The 11,673-nt window shown below is 41.8% G+C and overlaps 2 protein-coding genes across 2 annotated transcripts in view; one reads left to right on the top strand and one right to left on the bottom strand.

Annotated features, from left to right (window-relative positions):
- Positions 1 to 1,900: 1,900 nt before the first annotated feature.
- On the top strand, positions 1,901 to 8,231 carry LOC125486038 (glutamate receptor ionotropic, delta-2-like). The gene is made up of 4 exons (XM_048611849.1): positions 1,901 to 2,146; positions 7,016 to 7,177; positions 7,972 to 8,091; positions 8,193 to 8,231. Exons 1-4 carry the CDS (start codon positions 1,901 to 1,903, stop codon positions 8,229 to 8,231), a joined length of 567 nt encoding a protein of 188 aa, XP_048467806.1.
- Positions 8,232 to 11,061: 2,830 nt separating this feature from the next.
- LOC125486003 (SWI/SNF-related matrix-associated actin-dependent regulator of chromatin subfamily A containing DEAD/H box 1-like) overlaps positions 11,062 to 11,673 on the bottom strand; it is a 31,854-nt gene continuing 31,242 nt past the window's right edge. The window contains exon 5 of the mRNA XM_048611781.1: positions 11,062 to 11,072. Coding sequence (XP_048467738.1) covers positions 11,062 to 11,072 — 11 coding nt within the window. The remainder of the gene's footprint in view (positions 11,073 to 11,673) is intronic.

Raw genomic sequence — 11,673 nt, 5'->3', positions numbered from 1 at the left:
TCGGTTCGCAATAAACAACTGCACCTCCCAGTCGCGAACCATTTCAAATACCCCTCCCATTCCGCAGATGACATGTCCATCCTGGGCCTCCTGCAGTGCCACAACGATGCTACCCGAAGGTTGCAGGAACAGCAACTCATATTCCGCTTGGGAACCCTGCAGCCCAATGGTATCAATGTGGACTTCACAAGCTTCAAAATCTCCCCTCCTCCTACAGCATCCCAAAACCAGTCCAGCTCGTCCCCGCCTCGCTAACCTGTCCTTCCTCCCACCTATCCCCTCATCCCACCTCAAGCCCCACCCCCATCTCCTACCTACTAACCTCATCCCGCTCCCTTGACCTGTCCGTCCTCCCTGGACTGACCTATCTCCTCCCTACCTTCCCACCTACACTCACCTTTACTGGCTCCAACCCCGCCTCTTTGACCGGTCTGTCTCCTCTCCACCTAGCTTCTCCTCTATCCATCTTCTATCCACCTCCCCCTCTCTCCCTGTTTATTTCAGAACCCCCTTCCCCTCCCCCATTTCTGATTAAGGGTCTAGGCCCGAAATGCCAGCCTTCCTGCTCCTCTGATGCTGCTTGGTGTTCATCCAGCTCTACACCTTGTTATCTCAGATTCTCCAGCATCTGCAGTTCCTACTGTCTCTGAAATAAATAGGAGTGATCTTGGACTGTAACACTCCACTGGCAATAGCAAGTTAGCAGCTCAATACACATTCTGCCTCCTTTCTTTTGCTCATTTGAAGTCTATCAAGCTCTGTGGGCATCTCATTCAACATATGTGCCTGTCTTTCTGTATCATTCAACATCAATTCCACCCCAAGTCCTTACTTATAGATTTTACTATTTTTGCAATTGGTAAGCAATGGTAATATTTGGAGATTATGAATTATTTCATTAATCTCAGCCTGGATTCCCTTCTTCAATAATCTGGCTGTGGCTAAATGCCATCAAGTTAAAACTGCATTGATAAAAATCCACCAACACAGAGGTGAGGTCGGCTGATAACCAGTTGCACCATCCTATTCCTCCCTCAGCAGAATCTATTTATTCAACATACCTTGCACCACTTTCTCCGGCTCTCTGACGCCACTTTTACTTCCTCGTAATCAAGTTCATTATACCAGGTAAGGGGGGAAATAGGGAAACAGTCGTTTGAATAGAAGTCAAGCTATCAGTTTGAACTGGGAGGGTGGGGAGAAGGAGCAATTGCTTGTAAACCACAAAATCAAATGTACAGCTCGTTCCTAATTGACTGGAAACAATGGCAGTGCGTCATTTTACAGTTTGGAGCTCATTAGATTTAATTTTCCACAGGCACATTGGTGCCAGTTTGATGAGAAGATGACAGCTCTTCCATAAAAAGAATGGCGATGTCTGTCTGTGTTTTATCCCTTTTTCTTAATCCCTCCACTCTGTTTTGTTGGAATAATTGAAAATGAGTTTTGCTTGAGAAATGAAATATAATGACAATTCCGCTGTGGATGTTTTCGTTTGCTTTTGTATTTGTTGCTTGCCGAGTATCTGCACTGTCAATCCCTGAAGGATGTGTTGGAGAGTGAAATGTTTTCTGTTCAGCAGTCAACGTCAGCCTTAAGTACTTCCAGCTTAAGTGCTGTAGGGATCAAATGAAATGTTAACTCTGCTCCCCAGAGTGTGGGCTAAAGGTTTCTATCAAGCCAAAGCTTCATTCAGATGCTAGCTTACAAGCTGTAAGTATAATTACTGAACAGAAACGATGCGATATTGCTGCATGGGATCGAACCTTTGCTACATTATAATCTATGGTTACTTTATCTACCCTTTTTGTGTTAAACCTGCTGAATGGTCTACACTTCCATTAACTAACTCCCGGATGGTCGTTCAGTACAATAATGATGGAGGGGTGTGATTTTTATGATGCAAAAAAGTGAGGAAAATAATGGTTTGAACTACACACTTTTTAACAAAGGTATTTCTGCAATTTCCCAGGAGTTAAATGATGGCGATGTCCAAGAGTTGGTGAGGCGGTCAATTGGAAGGTTGACAATCATTCGGCAGACTTTTCCCTTGTCCTTAAACACCACTCACAGCTGTATTCGTGGGAAGCACAGAATCTCTCCGTCACTGTGCGATCCCAAGGACCCTTACAAGAATAACATGGAGGTAGGACTATTTCGAATCATCAGACATCATACATTTTAAAATTAAACGTCCTGGTGCTAAGATATTCCTTTACTACATGTGATGTTCTCATTGCTGCTGTGCTGTTTTGTTCTCTGAAATGTTGAGTACGTGTGCGTCCGCATCATGCCCGCACAAACACAACCTCACACATAACAATACACACAATCACACACATTTACAAATGCAGTTGCCTGCCACTTCAACACACTGTTTTGTGCCCACGCCAACATTTCTGTCTCAGGCCTGCTGCAATGTTCCAGGGAGGCTCAAAGGAAACTGGAGGATCAACACCTCACCTTCTGCTTCGGGACCTTACCACCTTCAGGACTCAACGTTGAGTTTAACAATTTTAAGAGCATGAACACTCCCTTCTGTGTCTCGTACTCACCCCCGTGTCCCAGGTCTTGTCATGAAATGGATTGCTTTCAGTACCTTTTCAAGCACACATAGCCCTCGTTATCGCCGAGCTAGCTTCTCTCCTTCCATGGCCTGGTATCAACAATTCCTTTGTCGGCCTACCCTTTCTCTCTCTCTGTCTCTGTAAGGTCCATCTCCACCTAGCCACTCACCTCCCTTCTTCCCATCCCATCATCTGTATAAAAACCACCTCTCCCCAGCTGCTATCAGTTCTGAGCAAGGGTCACTGGACTCAAAATGTTAGTTCTGCTTTCTCTCCACAGATGCTAACAGACCTGCTGAGTTTCTCCAGCAATTTCTGTTTTTGTTTCTTTAAAAATGTGTGTATGTCCAGATACATTGACAGCCTAGAAGAATCATAAATAATTAGATACATACACATAAATGTCTATCATCAGATTGGTTTATAATTAAGTATAGAATGACAGATTGTAAGGGAAGGTAGACTAATTAGTTTTACTCTCCCAGGTGGGATTCTCACCGTCCAGAAGTAAGCAACAGGAAATCTCTATTAAATTATTATTTCCCAAGTTTGTAAAGAGAAATTGGTATCGCACCTGCGATTTCCACAAATGTGCTCCTGTGAGTGAGACTTTCCACTCAAAGCACATTTACTCTGAGATCATTCCTATTATTTTATCCCATGGAAGAATTATAATGGTTATATTGAGCTATAATGTGTGACTAAGTTGTCAAATGGCAACCTTTTGAGAGTGTGGACTGCATAGCTGGCACATGTTGATTGGCTTTCGTAATTCAAAATGAATGAACAAGTAAAATCCCACATTAAATGTATGAAACTTAAAAGTTTAAAGATGTCACATGGAAACTATTCTCTCCACTTCTAAAACAACCTTGAATCCTTTTCGGTTTCCAAAAATCTGTTACTTAAACTGTAAAACAACAACCTGCTTCTAAAATAGCAACACACCCCAAGCAAGATCTGGCATCGACCACACAGGGAGATATTAAGACTGGAAACCAAAAGTAGGATCAAAGGCGTAGGTGTTGTGGCATCTAAAGGAAAGGTAAGAGGTAGAGAGCTGGTGGAGTAATGCAAATTGAGGCTGAAACTAGGAAAGTGCTGAGATCTGTTGGGGCTGGAGGAGGATGGCATATTAATAACAATAAGATACACCTTTAGCGTGGCAAAGAGAAACATGGAATGGATAATGACGCACCAGAAAGTATCAGTAAACCACTCCAGAGCTAAACACATCAAGAAAACGCAGAAAGGAATGTTGGACTGATAGCAATGGAGAGATAAATGAATCGATTTGACTTGTTGTTTCTTCAATCATTGGAAGTGGCATCGCTGGCTGGGCCAGTATTTATTACCCAATGAGTGGTGAGCTACCTGTTTGCGCCACCACAGTCTATTTGCTGTAGGTAGACGCACAGTGCTGTTAGGGACGGAGTTCCAGGATTTTGACCCGGTGATACTGATGGAATGGTGACATATTTCCAAGTCAGGGTGGAGAGCGCCTTGGAGAGGAACTTGCAGATGGTGTGCCCCCATGCAACTTCTGGCCTTGTCCTTCTAGATGGAAGTGGTCATGGGTTCGGTTATTGCTGCCCCAAAGCCCATAACCTTTCAGTCATTTGAGATTCCCAACCAGAGAGCTGTCAAATTTTAACATGGAACATATGATTTTCAGCTTAAAGTATCAGTATTTCTAGAAATTAACTATTTCCTTGGTATATTTTTGCAATAAAAACAATTTTAAAAATTGCTGCCTCCATGAATTCAAATGGTTTGGAAATATCTTGAGGCATGAGCCTTACAATTTGTCACTGATTCCCTTGTAACACAAGTTGCATTTTGGCCCATTCTTTTCCCCAATTTACCTGATTAACCTCCAGTTTCAAAAGACAGGCAATTGTTTTGGTATTGAATTTAATTTATAAGAACAGTTATTTTTGAAATGCTGTAATGTCATTGCTTCATGTAACTGATAAACAGATAAACTGATAAACACCTGCTTTCCAAACAAAATATTTTCCATTACAAAATATCCTACCATTTTGAAAAAATGGACCTGCTACAGGTTGTCTGGCAAATTAACAAGAATGCTATTAAAAGATCACGGAAATGAAATTTAATTAGAATCACACTATTTACTATCGAGCTGTAAAAACTGTAATAAATGATGTGATTCTAATTAGAGACTGTGATATCAGTTACCTCCATCACGGGAAAAAAAGAATATAACATACACTTTATTTTCAAAGGGTGTTTAAACAGCAGGATAGTTAATTAGATGCCACAGATCCAGATACTTTATGAGCTGCAGTAATTCCAATTAATCTTCAGCCTAAAGGAATGATGGTAGCTATTTGAGTCTCCAGTGAATATTCAAACTGACGGTATTCACTTGGTAAGACATCTACCTGCCAATGTTAAATGAAGGAAAGGATAGATTGTTACAGTAGAGTGAACTACCTCCTCCTGTTCATTCACATCAGGGTGTGCAGTTAGTTTGGTTGCTCAGACAGGTGAGGTCAATTCAAATTTTAAAATGCATGATTTATAGAAACACAATTTCATTTGTGATCCACATTGAGCAACCTCTAAGACAAATTAGGATAATTATTTTGGTGCCCATGGTGTGTAAATTCTGTAGGCTCCCACAATTGCCATGATAACTCTGAGGATGAGGCCAAAAATGTACCCAATTTCATTATCACATAATAATGCCTCTGGCACATTCATGCCATATTCATGGTCTGGTGATTTCCAGACTCAGTTATAACAATGCTCTCCCAACATTACTTTTCTCCTTTTTCACCCTTCATAAAATCTAACCTATCCAAATTGCTTATCTCCTTAAGTTAATGTGTACCAAGTCTCTTTTACCTGACTCTCCTCCATTAATCAAACTACGTTTGTTCCCGGTTCGTCAATGCCTAGATTCTATCATTTCCATCCTCATGCTCAAACGTCCTTTCTGTATCTTGATGTTTTCCAACCCTCTAAAAGCGTTGTTTTCCTCCAACTCTGATTTCCTTGGTATATCGTCTGGTCCTTCGCCTCCCCATTAAAGAATTGGATCTTCAGCCATCAGGGACTTACACCTTGAAAATCTCTCCCCAAAACCGGATCAATTCTGCGCTTCCCTCTGCCCCTTAAGGTGCTACTGAAAGGCTATCTCTATGACAAGTGACCTGCCCTAATGTCTCCTTTCTTATCTCTCTTTAATTATTGCCTCGTGACTGTTCTGTCAGGCAGACGTTTTACTCTATTACAAGTGAGCTGTTTGTTGCTGTTGGTAATCATTTTACACAAGCACACTTGTGACCACCAAGGTATCTATTACCACAAAATATGTCATTGTCCAGCATTATAAGATTGCAATATCGTTAACCCATCTTGCTTCAAGGATAGAAAATAAAGACCTGCCCTAGAAACTCAGGAAATCTTGATATGATGACCCAACTAGTTGTTCTTCTGCTATCCAAGCAGTCCCTGATAAAACAAAACTGGAGTTGTTGACTTGCCAAAAAAATCAATGTCAATGAATGAGTCCACAAGACTCAGACAGATGTGAAGGAAATCAGTAGTAGAACCATAATTCCAGAATCCCAGGCATGCTACACTTTCCAGCCTTTGTGCCTCAAATTATTCACATATTCTATCCCGTAATAGTTATTCTTTGAAAGTGGCTGTGTACTGCCAATGTTTCAATTATAAGATGGACAAGTAATTCTCTACTTCCTGCTGTAAATTGGCATTATAAGTACAGTAATGATAATCCAAGCCAGCTTGATGAATTGGTCAGCTAATTCGACATCTGGTCTGCATTGTCTCCACTAATAACTGAAGATTGAAACAGCTTCATATTAGCAAGGAAGCAGGATTCAAATAGCATCCTAATTCAACCTGTCAATGCTTCTACATTATTCAAAAGGATATTGGAGTCCTCAGCAGTCTTATTAAACCAGAGTTTAGAACAAGAAATGGGTGTACTCTTCTCTTACATTTCTGACCCTGTTGAAATGATCAGTGACCCCATGGTTTTTAAGAGCCAGCCTTCTCAACAGACCTAGCCTTGTTATTTGGCTTGAAAAGAGTTGAGTTTGGGTTCAGATGGATTTATATATTATGACCCGTGGTAATCCATTTGCAATTGTGTTACCTGTGAGTTATGCGGCAATTAGTGCTGAATCTATCCAAATTTTTGGATTCTTTGCTCTGTATGGTTTAGTATGTACCTCTTTTCATTTCATTGTTTTCCATATTCATTTACAGATTGTCCCTCTCAGTACTATTGATTTGACACATAACACAAATTATCTTTGAATACTCCTCCACTGATACTGATTGCCTGAGATCATTGCCTCGACTTGTCCCTATGCAGTTGCTTGACTAGGTCATGTGTTTTTTTGCCTTGATTTGCAAAATGTTAATATTGAGGCTTGGAACATTTGCAGATCACCAACCTCTACATCTATGACACCGTGGTACTTCTGGCAAATGCATTTCACAAGAAGTTGGAGGATCGGAAATGGCACAGTATGGCCAGCTTGACATGCATCAGGAAGAACTCCAAGCCTTGGCAAGGTGGACACTCCATGTTAGAGACTATCAAGAAGGTATTATCAGATGCTGCACAAACAAAACCTCATCATTGCCATTTTTATGACTTTCAATAGAAAGAGCTTTATTTCTGTTCATTTACAGGATGTGGGCATTGCTGGCTGGGTCAGCATTTATTGCCCATCCCTAACTGCCCAACAGCAGTCAAGACTCAACCATATTTCTGTGGGCCTGGAGTCACATGTAGGCCAGGCCAGGCAAAGACAGTTGATAACAGTGGTCACATAGTCACCATGAGGCCAGTTCTCTGTTCCAGATTGCTATTGAATAAAAGTTTCATCATCTGCCATTGCTAGTTAGCGCAGTTGGCTGGATGGTTGGTTTAGAACCTAAAACATAGAACAATACAACACAGGAACAGACCCTTCAGCCCATGATAGTGTGCTGAACATGTTGCCAAGTTAACCTAATTCCTTCTGCCTGACCATGGTCCATATCTCTCCATTCCTTGCTTACTCATGTGCTTGTCTTAAAACCCCTTAAACACCCCTATTGTATCTGCTTTGTGATGCAGAAGCGCACAAACTGCCTGGGTTTACTTCCTGCTGAGGTTACCATGAAGGACTCTCCTTCTCAACATCTTCCCTTGTCAGAAGAGTGGTGACCCTCAGGTTAAACCACAGCCAGTCATCTCCCTCTGATGAGAGGTCTATGGTCCAATAAGATTATTGCAACTTTACCTTTTATTCCATTCCAAGTCATAATGTATTGTTAGTGCAGGATTTCATGTTTTCTTTTTGTACTATTATGAAATGATGAATCAATATACAAATCTTGACCTTTTCTTCAGGGTGAAGTGAATGGGATGACTGGGTTCCTGAAATTTAAAGAACATGGTGGAAATCCAAATGTGCAGTTTGAAATTCTGGGGACGAACTACGGAGAAGATTTAGGAAGAGGGATTCGGAAAGTAAGTGAGAGACCTCCAGTGCGTGCTGTACCTTTGAGGATTGTTTCATTTTAATTTCAAATCAAAAAATGCGCATGTTTGTGATTTCATTTCTTGTTCAGAATTTTGTCTTAACTTTGAGGCATGTTGGTGAGATGTAACAACAACAGCAAATTGCATCCATGTAGAAAATGCTAAAGAGATTCGGTAGATCTGGCAGCTTCAGTGGTGACAGGAACAGCATTAACGTTTCAAGTCAGGTTTGACCATCCTTCTAAACTCTGACCAGACTCAAGACGTTAACTCTGTTTCTCTCTCCAAGATACTGCCAGAGCTGCTTAGTTTCTCCAGCATTCTCTGTGCTTGTTTCAGATTTCCAGCACCCACAGTATTTTGCCTTTGTTGCATTTCTGTAGCGCCTTATCGAACTTGAAGTATATCCGAGCGTACTTCTCAAAAGCATGTTCAAACAGAGGTTTATACTTATCCAAAGAGATATGGGAGTGCATAGTCAAATTCTGATCAAAGACAGAAGTTTTTTGTGAATGAGTAGAAGGGAAGATTAGGGAAGCCGAGACATTGAGGTGTTCATAAAAGGGAATCCCAGATCTCAGAAGCAGGCTGAAAGGGTGCCAGTTCAGTTAGAATCAGAGATGTAGCTGAGAGATCTCAGAACATTGAGAATCAGATACAGTGATTGGGAGGAACTAAATACAACATTTATTATTTGAAAACCGGGAACTGCCAAGCTTGCAGTCAGTGTAAGTCATTGACCTTTGAAAAGTCACTCCTTTTAAGAAGGAGTTAGATAGGTCTAAAATGATCAAAGGGCATGTGGGGAGAAGCAAGAGCAGGGCACTGAGCTGGATGATCAGCCATGATCATCTTGATTGGTGGAGCTAGCTCGAAGGGCTGAATGGCCTACTCCTACTCCAATATTTTATGTTTCAATGCGCAAAGAATGAATGAAGTATGACACAAAAACAGAAATGACTGGAGAGGCTCAGCAGGCCTCACGGCATCTGTGAAGAGAGAAATAGAGTTAATCTCTTAGTCGAGTGACGCTTCTTCAGGATTCTGTTTCTCTCTCCACAGATGCTGCCAGACCCGTTGAGCCTCTCCAGCACTTCCTGATTTTGTTTCAGATATCCAGCATCCACAGTTCTTTGTGTTAGGGTAATGAAACGTGTTGCCATTGAGGCCCCGCAGTGTCCACAGCCAAGATTCACACGTGTGCTATAATTCTGTCAGGTACACAAGCCTTGATGTTCGCTCATGGCTCCCGTGAGTGCAGATCCGAAAGAATTGCAGGAGCGGGAGAATGTGGCCCAGGAGGCTGGATTTTAGTTCTGTGGTGGCACGCTTCCTTCGAAAACTTTTGGGCAACACCAGAAAAGAGAGAAGGGCTGCCCTGTGCAAAAGTGAAAATCCTGACCCAGTGTACCATCACTCTGTTGACATTTAGTAAAAATAAAAAAAAAAATCCTCACAACTCTCCACCCTCAGTGCCTCAGAGTCCCTCATCCCCACAGACAGCACAAGGCCCAAACTGGACAGACTTTGGGGAGTCAGGAGGTGTGTTACCGCAGTATTCCGATGTGGAAACTTAACTCTCCAATGGAGCAGTCTGTCTATCCAAACAAATCCACAAAGTTCAGGCCTGTTCTCCCCAGGACTAATACCTCGGCTTTCACATTGGAGGACAACCAAAGTTCCACTTCACCAGAGGTACCAGATGATTGAAATGGCCGTCTGCCTCCATAAGACACACATATGTGAAACACCACATCACCACTCCCCACCACCACTCCCCCTCCCCGCAACCCCATTCTCACTCCCGCAAAAATGGGACAAGCTGTGTTTTAGAGTCATACGGCATGGAAACAGATCCTTCGGTCCAACCCGTCCATGCTGAACATAATCCCAAACTAAACTAGTCCCACCTGCCTGCTCCTGGCCCATACCCCTCCAATCCTAGCCTATTCATGTACTTATCCAAATGTCTTTTAAACATTGTAATTGTACCCACATCCACCACTTCCCCTAGAAATTCATTCCACATGCAAACCAACCTCTGTGTAAAAAATTTGCTCCTCATGTCTTTTTTAAATCTCTCTCCTCTCACCTTAAAAATGTGCCCACTAGTCTTACAATACCTCATCCTAGGTAAAAGACAACTACCATTAACTATATCTTTACCCCTCATTATTTTGGGGCTGGGATTTACAATTTTCTGTCACTTCTGCCATGGCATGAAAACTCTCAGTCATGGTGCAAACCTGGGCCACAGTAAAATAATTCTCACCCTGACACAGAAAGATTGTAACAGTGAGCTTGATTGTCAATTTCAAACGAAATTACTAGCAGTTTGATGAGTGAGTGGGGAAAATGGAAATGTAGTGCTATTTGGCAAATCTGTTGTGCCTTTCCAAATGCATTTCCTTTCCTCACTCTGCAATTAGTATAACAGGAGGCAGTCAGTCCCATTAGCTTGACCTCGTAACAGAGTTGGAAACAGCATCATTAAAACACTCTACTTGGCACTGCTGCAGCGCTGTAAGTGAGATCTTGCTGTGTGCAAGACAGGCTGCTGTGATTTTAACATTGTAGTAGTGACTAGACTTTAAAAATACACCATTAACTTTACAGGACACAGGGATGACCTGGCACCCAGAAAAGGTGCTGTTTAAATGCAGGGTTCTTTAAAAAGAAAATTCAATTTAAAATCCTTCTCCAGCCTATTATGTTGTGCTTTTTTAAACAGTAACTTTGCTGCACTTTCTGGTTATGTTGAGATGTTACTAAATGAAAGTACAGTCCTGCCAGGTGCAGTCTGTGCTGCTCTTATTAACCTTATGACCCATTATCACAGAATTCATTTCTAACTTTCCAGTTTAGTTTTTATTGGTGAAGATTGTGACAACACAGTTAAAATGATGGATTGCTTCCTGGATCTTCAGTGTCTCTGAGGTATTTTGACAGAGCTGTTGTTCAGTTGAATACTGTGATGCAACATACAAAAATCTTAAATCCATTAAACCTTGTGTGCTCAAGTTCCAGAGGCAATGGACACTCAAGAGTTGAAGTTAGCGAGCTGTTGGGCAAGTGTTTTCTTTGGCTTTTTTTGGACAACCTCCCATCATATGTTAGAACGGGCACCATGAGGAAGCTGCTGTTCAGTACGTGCTAATTAACGTCGCTGGACTAATAATCTAGGCCCACAGGCTAATGCTTTGAGGCCATGTGTTCAAATCGCACCATGGTGGCTGATGGAGTTTAAATTCAATTATTAAAATCCGGAATTTAAAAAAAAACTCGTCATTTGCAGAGAAAAACTGATCTGGTTCACTGCTAGGGAAGGAAACTATCCTTGCCCAGTCTGGTCTACATGTGACTCCAGAGCCACAGCAACGTGGTTAAACCTTAACTGTCCTTTGAAATGGTCTAGTGAGATTAAGCTCAAGGCAGTTAGGGAGAAACCTATAACATTCTAACAGGACTAGACAGGTTAAATGCAGTAATGATGTTCCTGATAGTGTGGGGAGACCAGACCCAGGGGTCAGAGATAGTAGGAACTGCAGATGCTGGAGAATCTGAGATAAC

The sequence above is a fragment of the Rhincodon typus genome, chromosome 1 (genome assembly GCF_021869965.1).
Source record: "Rhincodon typus isolate 14 chromosome 1, sRhiTyp1.1, whole genome shotgun sequence".
NCBI classification, from domain to species: Eukaryota; Metazoa; Chordata; class Chondrichthyes; order Orectolobiformes; family Rhincodontidae; genus Rhincodon; species Rhincodon typus.
Note: the sequence above shows the minus strand (reverse complement) of the source record. Positions and strands in the feature narration are given on the sequence as shown.

Bases quoted from the DNA above. Each gene is read 5' to 3' on its own strand.
- LOC125486038 (XM_048611849.1), top strand. From the start codon at position 1,901: ATGCAAAAAAGTGAGGAAAATAATGGTTTGAACTACACACTTTTTAAC. The intron at 2,147-7,015 runs GTAGGACTATTT...GAACATTTGCAG, and splicing joins CTTACAAGAATAACATGGAG to ATCACCAACCTCTACATCTA. The intron at 7,178-7,971 runs GTATTATCAGAT...CCTTTTCTTCAG, and splicing joins TGTTAGAGACTATCAAGAAG to GGTGAAGTGAATGGGATGAC.